This window comes from Neovison vison, chromosome 11 (genome assembly GCF_020171115.1).
Source record: "Neovison vison isolate M4711 chromosome 11, ASM_NN_V1, whole genome shotgun sequence".
NCBI lineage: Eukaryota > Metazoa > Chordata > Mammalia > Carnivora > Mustelidae > Neogale > Neogale vison.
Window position 1 is genome coordinate 4,762,323 of NC_058101.1, and position 18,994 is coordinate 4,781,316.

Here is an 18,994-nt window from a genome sequence, read left to right on the forward strand (position 1 = left end):
GAATGCCGGGCACATGTGAAAGGACAGGAAGTTCATGGGCGTCATCACAGTTTGGTCCTTTTACGACAGTCTTCTGTCCCCTCCAGGCTGGGTCTCCATCCTCAACCTGCCTCCCCGCACCGACGGGAAACGTGACATCCTGAAATGGGAATATGGGGTCCCCATACATTTGGAAAACCCAGGTGTACCCGAGGGAGTTCCTCGCAGAAAAAATACAAATCCGTGAAAAAACCCTCAGCCTCATCAACAGCCAGAGATCTGCAAATTAAACAGAAGAGCAGAAGAGCACACAATAGGCCAGACGCGCAGTAGAAACAGCGCTCTGGGGAAAAGGGCGGTGGGAGAAGGATTCGCGGGGCCAGCAGTCCGCGAGCCCGCCACGGGCTGGTTGGTGACGGGGGAGGCCATGCCTGAGTGACTGTGTGAGGACAGGGAGTCCCCAGGAACGCTCGGCGCCATTCTTTTATTTTGCTGAACATAAAACTGCTCTAAAAAAAAAAAGTCTTTAAAATAAAAAAAAGGAAAAGAATGATGAAATACCTACCCACTCGTATTTTTGACTATTTAAAATTGAGCATACGCAGCACATGGGAATCGCACTCGGGTCGTTACTTAAGTGGGGCCTGGAGGGGGAAGGGAAGTGGAGTTACGGGAGCAAAAGGAAAAGACGGACAGACAGACGGGCCTGGACAGACAAGCAAGAGGAAGAGCCGACCCGGCTAACCGTGGGTAAGTATGAGTGGGTCAGTATGACATCAACTCTTCTCAAGGAATCCCCCAAATCAGTAAAAAACAAAAATAACATTCCATTTTACCTCAACCAACCTGGCAAGCAAGAAGGCTCATCAGGCCTCGTGCTGACTAGGGTGGTAAGAAGCAGGCACTCGCTGGTGTCTCGCAGGAAATCACAAGTTCCTCAAAGAGAGTCCTGTGTGACACGTGTCGGAGCTTCGAAGAGGACACATACACCCTTGGGCCCAGCAATCTTATGTTAAAGGATTTACCCTCATCAAACATACGTACCACAATTTCTATTAAAAACGTTTACATCATGGTTATTTGTGATCGTGGAAAAGTTAGGAACAAACGTTAAACCGCAGAGGACCGGCTGAATGCATTCCTGCACAGCCCCAGATGGAAAGTTCTAAAACAGCTTTAAAAAGATCTTGTAGAAGCACAATAAATAACATAGGGAAAGCAGGCAATAAAACTATACAGAGAGTGTGATTTTACCTTTGAAAAATAAATAAATGTGTGTATGTCTTTACTCCTAACGTACACACACACACACACACACACACACACATATCCATAAACCGGGAAGCCATTCACCAAAATACTGACAATAGTAATTTGGGGGAGTTTGAATCAGGCATTTTTTGCTGATTGTTTATGGTGCCTTGAATTTGACTGACTTTGTCAAATTATTTTTTGTAATGCACAGGAATTCATGCCATACTTAGGGGAAAAAGAATCACTCAGAGGGGAGTGGGGGGGAAAGGCCTGTAGTACTTTTCCCAAAGGCACACACTGGGTAAATAGCTAATTAATCTATTAACCACATTTGTGATACGGCTGAATGGTTCGCTCGTCTTGGGGAAGGCACTTGAATCTTTAGCAGGGTCTTCCGCAGGAGGGCTACTGCCCGCGGGCAGAGGCTTTGGAAGGTCCACATGGAGGGAGATTTTAGCAGCAGGCTGGCGCGTCATGGGTACCTAAGCCGGGGATGATGGCAGACGTCGTGCTCACGAGGAACATTCTTAAAGTTACCCTCTCTCTTTCCTGCCCCTCTACATATGCTTTTTTTTTTTTTTTTAGATTTTATTTATTTACTTGAGAGAGCAAAAGAGAGACAGAGTGAGAGAGAGAGAGAGAGAGAGCACAGAGGGAGAGGCAGGCTCCCCGCTGAGCAGGGAGATCCATCCCAGAACACTGGGATCATGACCTGAGCGGGAGGCAGCTGCTTCGCCGACTGAGCCACCCAGGTGCCCCTCTCTACCTGTCCTTCTAAATCAACAACGCTAATTCAGCGCAACAGTTTTCAAATGCAGTGACACCTCGGCCCAGCTCCATGAGCCCAACAGAGCTCAGATTCCAAATCTCTGCTGGGACCACTGGCAACCCACAGCCACTAGGACCCCTGGGTTTCTTCTCAGCCCCTATTAATTAATTGGCTTTGATTTCTCCACTGATGCTTTGAATCTCTTTGTCTACAGAAACTGAAAAGCCAGAGGGACCACTCCCTAAACCAAGCTTTTGACGGGGAGAGTGCTCAGACTTCATGGCTGCACCCGCCTAGCCTGCTCAGATCTCAGCCGTGATAACAGGGGGGTGTGGTGTGCTCTGGGAGCAACCTAAAAAGGAGGGGGAAGATCGTGCAGGGAGTGTGTTAGGGTGAGGAATGGGAAAAAGAGAGAAAGAACATACGCCACAGAGTCTAGCTAAACTAACTGTGAACCTAGGAACCGGGCAGAAAGCCAGAAGACTCGTCACCAGTTTGTAATCCATAGCTAAAATATTTGGGGGTTCAGGTACATCAGGAAGAATGGGATCTGTCTGGAAGATAAACTCCCTTGCATTCGTGGTGGGCTTTCTCTGCTGGTACGGGATACTTCTGTCCATCATTTGTTTTCTGGCATCCCCAGCAGGGGTCTGTGAGCTGCGCAGGCAAATCCCAAACACAGCTGCTGGCCTCCTGCTACATGCAGGTCCCAGGCACAGCACTGCCAGCTGCTTTCCCTTTTTCTCCACTTAACCTCTCCATGACCATCCAAAGCGGGAGAGGACTGGGAAGGGGAACACCACTGCCACCTGTCCCACGGGGTCTACCTCACTCAAGAAGTGGAAGCAGGAGGCATCCATTGTCCTCCCTTCTGAGTGGCTTCAAACACTCTACAGCACTCAAGTTTCAAGGATAGTTGGGGGGTGTGTGTGAGTGTGTGTGTGTGTGTGTGTGTTTAAGATTAACCCCTCTGGCACTGATAAGGCACTCCACTCTCTTTACAAGGACGGAGATGAAGGGAAGACAAAGAGAGGGAAATAGAGATTCTGGAATTTTCCTGAGGCTACACCTAGCCAGGAGTTGCTGGCAGGAAGTAGATAATAGAAGCTAAAGGGAAGCTGGGTGACCTGCCAGCCGAAGTCTAGGCCCGTCCGCTGCTGCCCTTTCTCCATGCAGTGGTTTTATCACACTTGCCTCTGTCAAGAGTTAGTCCGGAGGGCCTTGCGTGTGCGGAGCACCATGGGGAGTTCAGAAAGATGAAACCTGTCCCCACCTCAAGAATCAGTCACTTCCTGTAATACACCTTTTAAAACTTCCTTTTTAGCACTGATAGTAATGAATCCGTAGAGGGGAACTCTCTGATGTTTCCGTATGCTTCTTCACGGACACTCTTCTCCCATTGAGACAGTAAGTTCCTCAACCCCCCGTGGAGTTTTCTGCCCATTCACTCTGTATCCCAGTTCCTGCTACGTGAAAAGGACTCAATCCTTGCACGCACAGAACGGAAGAGGCAGGAATATCACTTGAAGCAGTGAGTCCCCCGTACAAGACACTCAGCAGTGAAGGGAGGGACCATCATTGAGACAGAACACCAGCGAAGGCTTGAACGATGCATACGATTCAAAGAGCAGAACAGAAGGAGTGAAGACAGTGGCAGGATGTGTTGGACCCCCAGACGGATGAGCTGAGCTGGCAACGAAATAGAGACTGACCCTCCAGGTCTGGGGGACGTGGGAGGGGCCACGGAGGAGGCCGGCTTCTCCAGGACCGTCCTCACCATGACCGTGAGGAGGGCTTTCTTCTCTTCTCGAGGATTCTGGAACAGCAGCTTCATAAATGCCTTTGCCCAGAGCTTGGCCCCAGGCACAACCAGGCTGAGCTAACCCACATGCTGGAACGTAATGCCAAGACCCATTAGGTCTTAACTGCCTTGGACCTGGCTCCAAGGGTCAGCGCTTCATTTCCACAAACGGCTGCACTGCTCTGGTCACACACAATTCCAACAAATAATTAACTTTACAAGTTCCTCCGTTCAAACTATAGCTTTTAAATCTCAGCTAGGTCAGCATCCTATATGTAAATTTTACAGGCTCAGTTATCTTATGTTTTCCCTCTAATTATACCATAATTTTGGCTAAGAAACAAAATTCCAGACTCTCAACACTTAATCTGAGCATTGAAAAAAAAATAAAAGGACTTTGTGATAAATACAGTCAATTGTTCTCTATATTTACTTCTCCATAACATAGGAAAGTAGGTTTTATTTGAAATCAGACGCAAATGGCCCCAAACTCCATTTCTTAATGCAACTGATTTGATTTTCATTCCCATAAATTCAAAAATAAAGGAACAGATTATTGTCATAGCGGCCTTTTCTTGTTCACAAACTATATGCCAGGCATAATATGTTTTTCAAACATCTTTTCTAATGTTCATCATATTGGTTTAAAGTAGATGACATTGTCCCCATTTTGCAGTCGAGGAAATTGAGTCTCAAAGCAGCTAAGTGACCTGTGCAAAGCCCGACAGCAGTCAGTGACAGAGGCAAGAATCAAAATGATCCCCCCTTCATACAAACCTGTAAAATGGTCAATGGCTTGGTTCCTGAAGCTTCAAAGTCTAAGACCACACAGCAGTCAGATATAGAGTAAACTGCATGGATTTGCATGTTTATGTGATTATTTTTTGCATCTCCACAACCAGCAGCTAACTCTGCCTTGATTGGTAGCTCACTTACAGGAAACTATGATAGGGTCTCATTTCTCTTCATATCCTCAGGACCTCAAGCAATGGTCCAAGGAGAGTGAATGTAGGAGAGAGAGAAACAAAACGGGGAGGAAGGGAAAAAAAGAAACACAAGTCTCCTAACCCATGTGGAGGCTTCCTAAACGCCAGGAGCCATCCTAAATGACATATGCGAATGTATTCAGTTCATCCTTACAGCCATGCTATACGGCAGACATTACTGCCACTGCTTTACCCATAGGCAATTGAAGTGTGGAGTTTAAAAAAAAAAAAAAAAAAAACACCATTTGTAGCGACAGAGCCAAGACCGGAATCCAGGGGGTCTGGCTCCCGAGCCTAGAGTCTAAGCACCGTGTCACTGTCCCTCCCAGCCCTGGGTCTGCAGAATGAAGGCAGCGCTTGTCACAGGGTTCATCCTTGGGTTTTTGTGACTCCAGGACGTTCTCATTGCACACATCAAACACTGACTCACATATAAAAACGGGCTAAATTCTACTCTCTTTACTCAACGTTATAATCCTACGAGCTATTTAGCACAACTTAACGGTGTGTGTTAGTTTGTGTGTGTTTGTTTGGTTGTTTTAAACTTTTTTTTAATGGGCTCCCGTGCCTAGAATTTGTGTGTGCAACAGTTCAGCGGTCCCACCAGAGTGGAACAGGGGTTGACTGAAGTGAGGGACAAGACCGGTAAGGAAGAGTGTTTTCAGGGCAGGATCCGAGTTGGATCCAGAGTTACAGAGGTTCTAAGAAGAGGCAAGGGAACCACCACTCTGGTAGAGAGACGACAATAAAGCCAGGACAAGTGGTCCCCAGGAGCCATGCGGGAAAGGTGCAAGGTCATGTGAGAGATGGGGAGACCAGGGGCATCCATACATGGTCAGGCCTGACCATCAGGCTGGGACGTCTCCTGGAAATGGGTACCAGGGAGAAGGAGCCAAAGTAGAAGCCCAGTCCAGAACCCAATGTCCATAGGGTCAAGAAGAGTGGGACAGGGCAGCACCAGGGATGTTGGACCACATCCAGCTGGTGGCAGAGGATGCCCAAGGGTTAAGGCAGAAGCCTGAGTGCCGGGTCTCAAAACTGGGTTCTGGTCCCTGAGAGGGTGACCACTCTGCGGCCCTACCTGCTGCAGAGAAGAGGCAACGTCTGTCTTGCCCATCTCCGGCGAAGACCAGTACAAAGAGCGGTGGTGTTGCGCCTTCAGGTGAGGCGATCAACGGATCAAGTCCAAGGCTGCGGAAGGGAGGGCAGAGGGAATAGAGCAGCGACCAGCTCGGGGTGCCTAATGGGGTCTGTGTTTGACTCGGCTCGGTTCACTCAAGCACAAGAACGTCACAATAACATAAATATCTACACAAACACATTCATCTGGCCTGTGTATGTGGGTGTCTTTGCCCCAAAATTCAAGGGAAAAGGGAGCATGAGAAGGACCCCTTGAGGCTGCGACTGGCAGGACCCCAGGCCTTCTCTGAGCCCTCAGGTGCACCTGCTCCCACTCCCCTGTTGAAGAGTCGCCGAGTATGTGCCGCCCGGCTCTGCCCCACATCTTTCTCTCGGCTCTACATTCAACACACTGAGCATGAATATTAATCAGGTAATTTCCGGTAATTAGTTTCCTCAGCTCATAGCTCACTGTCTTTTGGTTTTGACGGGTCAGTAAAGTGGCAGATGATGCTCGTCATCCCATAAATGACCCTGCCAAGAGGAATCGATCCAGAAAAACCTGTTGTTACCATAAAAATGGTTGGCTTCTTCTTGGAAAGTTTCACACGTGCTGGAAGAGCCCTGATTGACGGACCGACGTCCAAGGTCAGTGGTGAAAAGCCACCAAAAACAGCACAAGCCCAAATGTTGCAAAAAATTCCAATAATGAGAAAGCTGATTTGGGCTGTCTCAACATTGAAACAGTGCATGGAAATTGATCACAAGTTTAGCTTTAATTTTTAAGATCATTCTCTCTCTCCCTTTCTCTTCTTTCTTCTCATTTTATGCATAAAAATGCAACCAGGCTGAACTAAAGCAAATTGGTTTAATTCCCTGAAGGGAGCCTGAGCAAATTTTCCCAGCAACTTTCTACCAGAGGCATTTGTGTGCGGGTATGTGCATGGAATGTGGGAGCAGTCAGCTACGTAAACCAGTAATCAAATGAAACATTACCCATTTCAAAGGGCCCTAGAGCAGCATGAACATCACCCACTAAAACACCAGGCACAGGAGAGAGGAAAATGGCCCCCCAAAAGAAAGGGAAACAAAGAAAAAAGTAAACCTACGTGGGGTGTGTGGCAGGGGATAGAGGTGTTACGGAAGGAAGAATAAAATCTAGGGGGAATTAATTCCCTTTTAAAAGCAAATCTGTCACAGGGGAGCTAGCGGGCAGTCTCTTTGATGGGACAGAAGAAAGGAGAAGGGATGCTATTCAGTGACTTCATCAAATTGAAATTTTAGCAGTTTACCTAAATTGCCCAACCATTACGCACTTAGGAAGGCGTTCAGAGGCGCCCGCTTTGAGCCTGTTCTAAAGTAACAGGTAAACGGAACATGGTCAGTAAGAAACATTAAGGTTCTTTATCTTTTATGGCCGAGAGGCCTTGACACGCCGGTGCTGCCGAGATCCCCAAGGGGGAATGCGCCCCTTCACTCAGCAAACACGCGCTCAGCGAACACGGAACAAGCGCACGCCTCGTGCCGCCCTTGACCCCGGGGATGCAGCAGACGGGTGCGCAGGCTGCGAGGGCCCCACGGCAGACTCGGAGGCTGCATGTCCTCTGTTCTGTACTGTAACTGGCTCCAGGGTGAGCCCTGCTGTCCTCCGGGCCGTACGACACTAACCGTGCTAGAGTTTCCCTCCGGGGTGGTTTCCCTCAGGCCGTGGACACTCTTCTGCCCACAAGCTGGACCGGAGGAGGCCAGCAGACATCCCCTGCAGGACCTGCCTTGCCACAGAGCTCGTGCAGCCCGCAGAGCCAGTAAATACCACCTCCCTACTCTCTTCTACTATATTCCCGCCAAATGATCCTCCTGAAAAATCTAGCCAAGGGCATAAAAGTGGGGAGCATATGAGCTGACCCTCAGACTGGCCCAGCTTCGATTCCCATCACATGTCCGCGTCCCGTCCCGCTCGGCGGCGAAGCCAGCTACGCCCGTTCCTCGTAAGACATCCAAGACCCTCCCTCTGGCCTGTCCGCCTTTTCAGGTTTGCCTGCCCCCGGGCACCCTGGCTCAGGTTCGGAGCACACGGGATTCTGTCTCCTGCAGACGAGCCTAGGACTCTGCCCCTGTGTCTGCTTCCACCATTACCCCGTCTCCCATTCCTGCAGGTGCTTACTTTTTTCCATTCTTGCATTTAAGAAATTCTTTATACATTTTTACTTTACTCATGCTTACAATCAGTACAGGGAAAACGGCCCAGTACAAGCAACACTTAGACTTAGCGCACACTTAGTATTACACTTGGACTTAGTATACAGACACTAAAGTCAGAGTAAACGTAAATGCCATCATCCTGTCCCACTTTCTGATCCTGATGTCACTTTCTTCTTTCTGTTTCTCCCTCTCTCTTCAGGTAGAAATTGAGTTTTGAAAAAAACAGAGATCTGTTTCTCCCTTCGTTTTCATGGAAGCGCTGTGTATTTATTTACAAGAGGAAGGAACCTAACGTACGACACAGTGACCACCCCCAACCGAATTAAAACTGCTCCAGGGCCCCAGGCACATGCAGAAGGAGCTCGAGAAATCTCACCACACACGACACATCACCAAAGCACTAACAAGGTTGTAAAAACACGTGTCGTCTCTCTCCTCCGTGGTTCTCGGTCCCTCGGGAGTCCGGCTCAGAGTTTCCTCTCAGACTTGAACAACTGCGCACAGCTCCGGGCGGCCCCAGATCTCTCGGGGGTGAGGGTGGCTTTCTCGGCGGCCGGGCCGGGCTTACCTGCACAGGAGTGGCGGTCCTGGAAGAAGCCGTCCCCGCAGGAGGACACACACTGGCCGCGCCGCATCAGCAGCGGAGGCCGGCAGGACGAACACTCCAGCCCGCTGGTGCACGTGGAGCACTGAGGCTGGCAGGCTGGCTCCGGGCAAGGGGGAGAGAAAAAGGGCCGCTCTGATTAGCTCAAAGATGCCACCCCAGTGCCAACTCTTACATGGCCCTATTCTGAGTGCCTGGAGACACCAGGAACAAGAAAGGCAGGAGAGTCCCTTGGTTCGCCTTCATTTATACAGCACATATTTCATGCCAGGCTCTGCTCCAAGCACTTCCTCTGTAGGAACGACATTTAATCTTCACAACAACCCTTCTTCACCTGAGGATCACGCTCCCAGAGGTTAAGTCACTTGTCCAGGGTCACACGAACCTAGCACTTGAAGCCAGAAAGTTTGGCTCCTGCTCCCCTTACCTAACAGGCCCCAATATCTTTCTCCCTCAACCACTTCCTAGCAATACCCCTTGTCTCTTTTCTCCCACATCCCACGGCAGAGATGGAAATAACTTTCAAAAAGGCCAAAGATTAGGAATCAGGAAAGAAAGTGGGGAGAAGTAAATAATTGCAAAATAATAAAAGCAGGGAAGCTTTACTGAGGCTTGACAATATCCGAGAAGCTATTCGAGACACTTCATGTGTATTAACCACTCAGTCCTCCCAAGAATCCTCTGAGGAAGGTACAGGTCAGCACTGCTCCACTTTTCAGGTAAGAATATTGAGGCAGAGAGCAGTCAAATACTCAGAGCCGGGGTATAAACCAATACACTCTTAAGTGCATACTTAGTTCCATGAGTCAGAGATAAGGAAAAGTAATGATGATCTGGCCTCAAACAACCAAATCCTGCCGGGTAAAATCTTCTCAGATGCAGAAGAACTCTGAAAAGCAACACGGACCCGTTGTGGATCCCCCACTGGAGATAAACTCTACGGCCGATTATCCGTGTGAAGTTGAGCAAGCCAGCTGATTCCTCTGGCCCCCACGTTCCCCACTTGCAAAATGAGAAAGTTCTAGTAAGGGATCTCAAATGCATGTGTCAGTTCTGAAGTTCTCTCTTGGATTAACTGAGTGTTGTATAAATGACACCAAGAATCCTAGCCATATTACTTTCTTTGAAAGTCTTCAAAAAATGAAAAACTCAACACGACCATCTAGTAACATCTGACCTCCACATCACCTCTCTCAGTAAGCATCTAAACACCTGCAAAACGTTAGAAGCAAGAAGCCTGCAGGTAAAGAGGCCAAGTAACCCATGGCTGAGGTTCCTGCCTTCTAATGGTTTTCGGAAATTGTGCACTTCCAGCGTGCATGGACCCCTTCGTTGACAACAGTGAGCCTCAGTCCGCTTCTGGGCTGCCTGCCCAAAAAAAAAAAAAAAAAAAAGAGACATACCTAAACAGAGAGCACCAGCTTGGTAAAATCCCAGACCACAGCTGTGTACACATTGTCCGTTCCGCAGCAACTTCGTGGGGTCCCGACAGAGGTCACAGTGCTTCGGAGATCGAGAGCAGGTCAGGCAGTCTGGGTGGCAATGAACTACAACCAAGGACAAAGGAGAGGAGAATTTGGTAAAGACCATAGGATTTCTCTCACGTTCCTCCAGAATCTACAGAGTATATGCAGCGGTATGGAATATGAAGAACAGAGAACTCCGGAATTTAGATATGAAAAAGGCCCCGAAATAGCAGAAGTGACTTCAATGTACGACTTCAAAGAACCTCTCCTTCTCTGAAATATTATTACTGTCTCTGGTAGCTCTAAATAGAAGACACTAAAAACATAACTGAACGGCCCTTTTAATGCTTCTACCCTCTGGAATGCCTCTGCAAACAGGAATTACCAGCTCCATAATACACGATTTAAATGAATTCAATAATTTATGATTTCTTAGACGTTCTTCTTAAGCTTTGGCATGCATAGGAACTTAAGACAAAGCACAATTTTTAAAAAGTTATTTCCTCAAAAAAAACTCTTCTTTTTTCTAAAAAAGAAAAGAAAAAAGCTTTCTTCTTTTTCTCCAAAATTTAAATCTCATTCCCGGTAACTAGGATTATCATTGAATTCAGTGACAATTGCCAGCAAAGGACTTCTTTCAGGTTCTGAAGTTGTCAAGGACCTGATTTTCAAGGTATTGTACATTTTAATATGCTAAATATTTGTTTTGGGAAGCCCAGGGAGCCACTTTGGTGAAGGTAAGATAATTAAACCATAAAGTTGCTTTGCTTTTGCCATGATAAGCTCTTCATAGAAACACTATGATTAGTCAAAATAAGTTGAGTGCAACAAAAGCAGCCACCAATATGAGAAATTGCAACCCACAGATGAAAACAATTAATTATGAAGTATGAATGGAAGAAAATGCCACTTTCTCAAGAGAGACTAAGCTTACGGGCAAATTACTGTACAGCCAGAGCAACACCAGAGCTTGCCAACAATTATTAACTGGAACTAATTCAACCCCAGGTGATTTAAAAGCAGAGTTGCAGAACAAGTAGATAAAATTTTCTTTTGGAAGAAACTAATGAGTCTTTAAACTTCAAAAACCCATTTGAGAACCCCAGAAGGAACCATCTGTTTAATAGCTCACCTTAAGAAAAAAAGAACGGACACCTGTAACAAACTTCCAGCAGTTGCTCTTACAGGTTCAACAACGGAAGAGTTCTAACGCATGCATTTGCCTTTACTAGTTTCCAGACTTTATGTTATTTGATATCCATAATCATTTTTTCAAGGTAGATCAGGCACATTTTATCAACGAGGCAGTGAAGATTTAGAGAGGGTCAGTGACTTGGCCAAGATCACATACCCATAATCTGCTGAGTTTGGCAAATATACAGACAAAGACTCAGTAACATCATTTGATAGAAAACTTAGCAAGGATCAAAAAAACAACCAGCCCAATAGGTGATTTAAAGGGGGAAAAAAAAAAAAAAAAGCAAGACGGGAAAAAGAAGATCTCTCGGAATTTTTTGGCAGTAAAAATATGTCGGCAGAAATCAATCAGACAAGGACCCACCTGACGTACAATCTGGACAGCATCGTCCCTTCACCACCTGGGCTAGTGTGGCCACTGGACACGGTGAACAAGAGGGCTCGTAGCAGGTGACCTGAGAGCCCCGGCACTCACACACCTTGCAAGGGCCATCGTCCCACTTCTCCCCCTCCTGTACGAAACAGTAAAGAATGGCGCTATCAGAACTGCCGAAGTTCACGAGACAGTTGGCTGGTGGAGAAGTTCTAATTTCCGTAATGAACAAAACGCAAACCACCATGCAAACCTAACTCTGATAAGACAGTAGTTGAAGCATTCTAAATTAAAGAGGAACGATTTCTCCTTCTTTGTTTATAACTGATTCATTTCAAAATACAACCCAGGCAGAGAGATAAACTATGAAAGCATTCTGGGGCTCCTGGAAAAAGCAAGAAGCCTATAACCCTTGTTTCCCAGCCTATCTCACCAAAAAACAAACAAACAAACAAGAAAACACCAGAGGGGATTTCTAGGTACCTAGTGATTAGCAGGAACACTATATACAATCTTTATAATAACAGTGGGAAGCTGGTTAAAGCCCTGAATTTCCTTAAGGTTACTGCAGTAAGAGTAACAGTAGAGTCATTATATTCTCAAAATGACAGCTCTTGCATGACCATTTTTAGTGGGCTGTAGAAGTGCCATGGGCTTTCTCATGCTTGAATATTCTTTTCAGCCAAGCAAATTATGGTAATAAACTTTAGCACTTTGATGGAGAATTCAAAGTGAATTATAAAGAACAATTCCTTTTTGCTCACTATCCCACTCACCCTGGAGATAGGAAAGAGATGAAGGTCCTACCCGAATGTTTTGGGGTGACAAAGGAGGCAAGACAGGGGGGAATATTAGAGCATATTATAATACAAATATTTGATATAATGTTTATTAAGCCAAATGATGTTGAACATTCCAAATGATGTGGCTATGGTTAGCAAAAATCAATGACAATTTTAGAAAAACCAGGAATATTATCTTGAAAATGCAGAAGGGCTTTACTTCCCTTTCAAGGCAGTCTAGATTCTCAGCCCCTTTACTCTATAGCCTCCAAAATTACAAGCTTGCTTGTGTGAGCAAAGGTGCTTACGCTTTCCTTTAAAAAGAAACCATACAATGTTGTCCTGCATAAAACCTTGAAAGAATGAAAACTCAGCTTTGTTTTGGGGAACTAACACTCCCAAACCCCAAAAGCTCTCAATGTTTTGAGGAACATGAAATTGCACTGCTGGTTAAACTGAATTTTCTATGCCAGAAAAAATCAGAAAGAGAAAATCATCACAAAAAGGGAAAGGTATATATAGGAGCTCGTAGTTAGAGAAATATTAATTACCAGCTGTGAGGGAAAAAATAGGGTAAAGGAAGGAGCAAAGTTTCAATAAGTCAAAGTCCTGGTTATCATTAACAGGACCACAATGCCATCAAACACAACTGTCAGAAATACTATGACATTAAAGTTCCCCAGGACAAGCTTAGAACAACTCTATAAGTATCTGTGTACAAGTTAAAAGTCTGTACTTACTGGAATACGCTTAACTTTACTTGCATTTGAGGACATCTAGGAACAAAGAGAAATGTATTTATCATACTACTAAAATCACCATTAGGCTATTTATTTTCGCATTTAAGACTTATCCATTTTGCCCAAGTAACATACAACTTCATTTGTTATATTTGTTTCTAAATACGTCAATAAACGAGAAAAGCATATGCTAGGAGGTGAAGACAGTATGCAGTGAAAATATATTTTGAATTCTTATTCTTGCTTTGTGCTTAAGCACCTGACTTCAATTTGCTTCAACGTGAGGGACTCATAGTCAAGGGGTCTAAGCCTGTAGGGCAAACTCTTCAGCCTTGTAAGGTACCACAGCATTACTTACGGGGTTTAGACCCCTTTAAAACAACTTGTTTTTCTAATGAAACAAGAAGAAACCAGAGAGGGAGACAAACCATAAGAGACTCCTAATCTCGGGGGAAAAACTGAGGGTTTGCTGGAGGGGAGGGGGGCGGGAGGGATGGGGTGCCTGCGTGAGGGACACTGGGGAGGGCACGTGCTATGCTGAGTGCTGTGAAGTGTGGAAGCCTGACAATTCACAGACCTGTACCCCTGAAACAAGTAATACATTATATGCTAATAAAAAGCAAAATAAAACAAACAAAACCAATTTGCTTTTCTTTAATTCCACCTGGCTTAATTTACCTCAAAAAAAAGGTAGGAAAACTGATACTCTGATTGAGAAATTAGAAATTCAACATCTATAGGTGGGCTTTAATCTCCTACATTCTTCGGAAACAAGGATACTAAGTTATAAACCACTTATGAAACAAACTATGCCAGCAGCATAATAACAATGATGCCACTTTTTCAGCTTTTTTTTAAAACACCAGCCACTGTTCTAAGTGTTTTATGGGTATTACGTCAATCACCCGCGAGGTAAGTACTATTGTTATCCCTTCTTCACTGAGGAGGACTAAGTAACGTGTCCCAGGTTATAGTCAGCATGTGGCAAAGTAGATGTTTGAACTCCGAGCCCGCTCCGTTAACCCTACACCGTGGTCTCACCCCTGCATACACCGGCTGGCAGATGCAATTTTCCCAAATCACCAAGAAAATGTACGTAGGAATCAAAGCACTTAATCCCAATTCTTATCAGCTTATTGTGATTGGGCAATGAGGCAGTTAGTTGTCTTTACGATCCAGTGGCCTATTTTTTAGAACACAATTGATCAACATTCCAAAACCCCCTGTGGCAAGTACGGGCTCTCTAACTACAGCAAACCTGAAGCGATCACAGTAAATGCTTTTCCTTTGTGTATATAATTTTTAAAAGTACAGACTTAGAAATAAAACCTCAGCAAATGAAATCTCGAACCCCCCCATCCCATCCTGAAAATCCTCTCGATTCTACCTGCAAAATAAATCGAGAGTCTGAGCACTTTCTAGCACTTCCTCGCTAGACCGAGACCCCATCTCCACCTCCGCTACCGCTGAAGACCTTCACAGACAACAACTTGCAGTCTCGCCCCTCCCGCCGCTCGTCCACAGAGCGGCCGTGACCGTCCCGCCAGTACGCGGGTCACAGCACCGTGCGCAAGGCTCGCCTGGGTGGGTCGGGGCGAAGCCTCGCTGTCCAGGCTACCCAGCGGGCCTCGTGGCCACATCCCTTCCCGTCATTCATCCGGTGCCGGCCACGTCCACTTCGTTTCTCGAACTCGCCACGCACGCGTCTGCTTCAGTCCTTCGCCCTGGCTGGCCGTCTTCCCGGCCCATTTTCCTCCCCGGCCCTCCGCGGGGCTCCCTCCCTTCCTTTAGGTCGCGCTCAAAGAGCATCCCCCTTCCCTCGGCTACTCTAGCGGCTCTGTTCCCGCCACCGGACTTGTCGCCCCCTGATGTGGCCAGCTTCTGTCCTCTGTGTCCCCACACCGGAGCATGAGCCCGCCACAAGAGCAGGGACTCTGCCTGCGTTTTGCTTCTAGTGTGTCTAGTACCGGCCACATAGTAGGCACGCAGTCACATCTGTTGAACAAGTGAATGGCTAAAAGGTATAAGGTAACGGCCCATTAAACTGCTTTTGAATTATTAATTTGTGATAGTCTCCAGTTCTTGGCCCGATACTCACGAGTCCTGCGTTGTCTTCATGAACACAGTAACTGGTCTTCGAAATGCATTCAGGGCAGCATTTTCCATCTAAGTGAATTAATTCTTCGCCCTGTAGAAGTAAGGATTGCAGAGGCGCATATCAAATCACCATCTCCAGGTAGCGGAGCCAAACTGCAGAACAGCGGGACTCCCTGACTGGAATGAAAAACCCTAGCGTGCCCTTTGCTTTGGCCCCCACTTGTTCCCTCTGCCGCGCTGTCCTCCCGTGGACAATCCAGGCCGTGCAGCTCTCCCCTCTGAGAGCGGTTTCATTCCCACTGCGGTGGTCCCTGGGCACAGTCCCCCCACCAGTCCCTGCCCATGAGCAGGAGCTCACGCGAACCAGAATGGCCAAGACCGTTCATTGCTGTAGTCTCCGAGAGTGACCCGTTTCAGAAAAGGATCGGGCTGTCTTCAGTATACGAGGTTTGAACTTGTGATTTGGTTTCATTAACAGTGTTCAAATCCAACCAACACTTCCCCTTGAATACAAAATTGGATACATCCTTCATGCACAGATGTCGTCTCAGGCATAAATTAAACAGCAGACAGCTAATTTTTATTTAATATTCTGAAACGGTTATCTAACTCACACAATAATTATTTTTTAAATTACTTATAAGAAGGAAAAAGGTCACACTGAGAAGGTAGATGCTTAACTTCCAAAGTCTTATTTTAACTTCCCAATATTAGTAGTTTCATTGTTTTTATTTCTATTATAAAGTACCAAATGTTTATTATAAAAATTAAATAATTATAAATTCTATCACTTAAAAAGTATAATTCCACTGCAAGCCTGCAGAGACACAATCTCTGTTTACAATTTTTCCTACGCATGTACTAACATCTAATACCTATAGGCTAAGAAATTCTTTAAAGCACTTTCCTCTTTCTAAAGAATGGTGATGATTCTTCAAATGAAGATACTATTTAATTTGGGATCTAAGTTACATTTGAAGTGCAGGAACCATGTTAGGTAAAAATGGAATAATGTGAAATTGTGCAACAGAATAACCACAGGGAGCTGTATGCTCACAAACACTGTGCAGTACAAAACTGTAGTTGAACTGTAGCACTATGGGTGGGTTTTAAAGCTTTTCTACTTTTCTTGAGTATCAATTTTCTAAAATGAACATGTATTATTTTGATGAAGGGAAATAGGAACTTGTAAAGGAAATACAATAATACGTGGACGGCTGTAACTTTTTTATTGTAAGTCTTTGCAGTGTCTGAAAACGTGACAGTGGTCACATAGAGATCACTGTCCATCAGAACGGAAGGCGAGCCGCGGACACCGCAAACCGCGGGGCAGATTTACATATAAATTGTTTTGCAGAAACGTGACACATCAGCCGGTGGGTTGCAGGCCTAACCAGGAATGGTGAAATCTGCTTTCAAAGCATACAGAGGGGTTTATGTGTATGTAATCTAAGTCGCTTAAAACAATGTTTTAAATCGAGACAGAGTACGTGTGCTTCGATTACAGGCAGAACGCGCGGCTGCTTCTCCAGAGCCCAGGAAAATGCAGCGGGCCTCACCCCGGGAAGGCAGGGAGGGTGGCCGTTCCGAGGGTCCCGATGCTACTGTGGACAAGGGCAGGCCTTGCTGCCAGGGAGCAGGAATTCGGTTTTGGGGAGGCGGGGAGTTCTAAGTAGATTTGCTCTTTACAGAAGGCGCCTGGAGGGCCCCCACCATGGCAGCTCACTGTGGTGGGGAGCTTGCAGCAATTAGCATTTGACTTTGGCTTTGAGAAAAATTGCTTTGTGGAGCAAAACGAATTCTTTTCTTTTTAAGAGGATTCTGCCGCCTAGGCCAGATGGAGTCTGCTAACGCCTTCCCACAGAATCACACCAACATCCAGCCACCAGACGAGAGACGGTGTGCGTCCCCTAGCTGGCCCACTGGAAAAGGAAACACTCTTTTGAGGGAATTTTCCTCCACTGCAGAAGGGAAGTGCACGTCCCTCCTACGTGTGCCCTCCCTCTTCTGTGTGCGATGGGATAAGCTTCTCTCCTACCCACCCCATCACCACCCCCGTCAGGATTTTATGCATGTTGAATGCCAGGTCCTTTAAAAACAAGTCACTTGACTTTTCCATCTAATTCATGTTCAAAGATAACACAAAATACAGAAAAGATGAAAATCTTCATACTGTGCTATTTCCCTGTTGGTGCGTTATTCGTGTTTCGGTGTCTAGGGATTTGGTTGGACACATCAAAATCCAAGGCCATGCCATTTTCTCCTTTTTTAGCAAAGGAAAATTATGTGCTGATCTTGATGACCAGGGTGGTCATTATTACAACAGTAAAACTGCCCAGTTCTGACTCCTCTTCTAGAAGTTTACTTTTCTGCCTCTTTGTGGATGTACAGACACTTAGACCGAATCTACCCTTGGTATCCAGGAATCAAATGACCTTGATATTCTCAGAAAGGCAGAAAGTGGGGTAGAGTTGAACAAAAATCCCAACAATGCACTTGCACGGCTCCCCTGGGCAGCCGGTCACTTTCTCCAGGTGCTTCTGATGCATTTCGTCCATATTTCCATCATCATTGGGACCACTGTGTATTGTGATTTCTGTCGATGTATCTGACTTCCCCCAAACACCTGGGAACGCCTGAGATCAGAATGTGTCTTACTCATCTTTTTATCTCCAAGCGAAGCAGAAGTTAGGAAGTTTGTACTCCAGGTACTCGTGGAGCTATTTCCAGAAGTGTGGCACAGAAAGAAGGTTAAGGGATATTTTTGGTAAGATTCAATTTTGGTTAAAATTTTACTTCTGGTAGTGTTTCCGGTCCAGAACCCAGTGCCTTCAACACCAGGTAGAAACACAGAGGTCACCAGGAGGACACACACCAGTTTAGTTGAAAGAGAAATGGGCTAAAGGCATTAGAACTCCTGGGCTCGTATGGGAGAGATAGGGTAGGAGTGGGAAGCAGACCGTGCTGGGGGTGACTGGAGGGGAGCGGGGCCCTCTCCATGCACCTCGGTTGTCGCTCCCCATCTTTCCTAAGAACAGAGAAGAAAACCTGGCCCACGGGGCCACAGGTCATAGTCGCAGAGGATAGCAGGCACTTGGAAACGCGTTAGCCTTGGGGACCGTGGATCAAACTGTTACCTGTGATCGAGACTCTTTGCTCAGACTTCACTGAAAATAGGTTCCTAAAGGGCCCACCATACCTGAATCACGTCTCCTACATTTTCCTTAAACCCTGGGATATTATTCAGCAAATTAAGATCTTAGAAAAGAACACAGCCTCCGCCTGGCCCTCTAGGGAGGCCAGGAAGCCCAGTCTGGGCTGGAGAGAGAGGGAGGGGAAAAAAAAAAACAACCATGACGGGTTTTTCTCATCTTCGTCCAACCATTCTGACTCCCCTGACATAAAGAAGGAAAAGAAATGAAAAGGCGTGGGGGGGTGGGGTGGGGAATAAATCTGCAAAAAGCAAGACCCTTTACCTAAATACGTTTCAGCTCTGCCAAGACTCAGAAGTCGGAGGCAAAATGAAAAATCACCCTGTCCCTGACAGCCCGTGTGAAAGGTTGTTCCTTCTCGGGCTCAGTGCTACGAGAGGCTGAGATGTGGGGGCGCAGGACTCGAAAGAAAA

At 46.3% G+C, this 18,994-nt stretch overlaps 1 protein-coding gene across 1 annotated transcript in view; it reads right to left on the minus strand.

Annotated features, from left to right (window-relative positions):
• Positions 1-18,994, minus strand: part of FRAS1 (Fraser extracellular matrix complex subunit 1) — a 405,465-nt gene that overhangs the window by 208,878 nt on the left and 177,593 nt on the right. Inside the window, exons 10-14 of the mRNA XM_044225418.1 lie at positions 15,371-15,460; positions 13,273-13,308; positions 11,742-11,889; positions 10,118-10,261; positions 8,679-8,813 (exon numbers count right to left, since the gene is read on the minus strand). Of these exons, the coding sequence (XP_044081353.1) occupies positions 8,679-8,813; positions 10,118-10,261; positions 11,742-11,889; positions 13,273-13,308; positions 15,371-15,460 (553 nt within the window). The remainder of the gene's footprint in view (positions 1-8,678; positions 8,814-10,117; positions 10,262-11,741; positions 11,890-13,272; positions 13,309-15,370; positions 15,461-18,994) is intronic.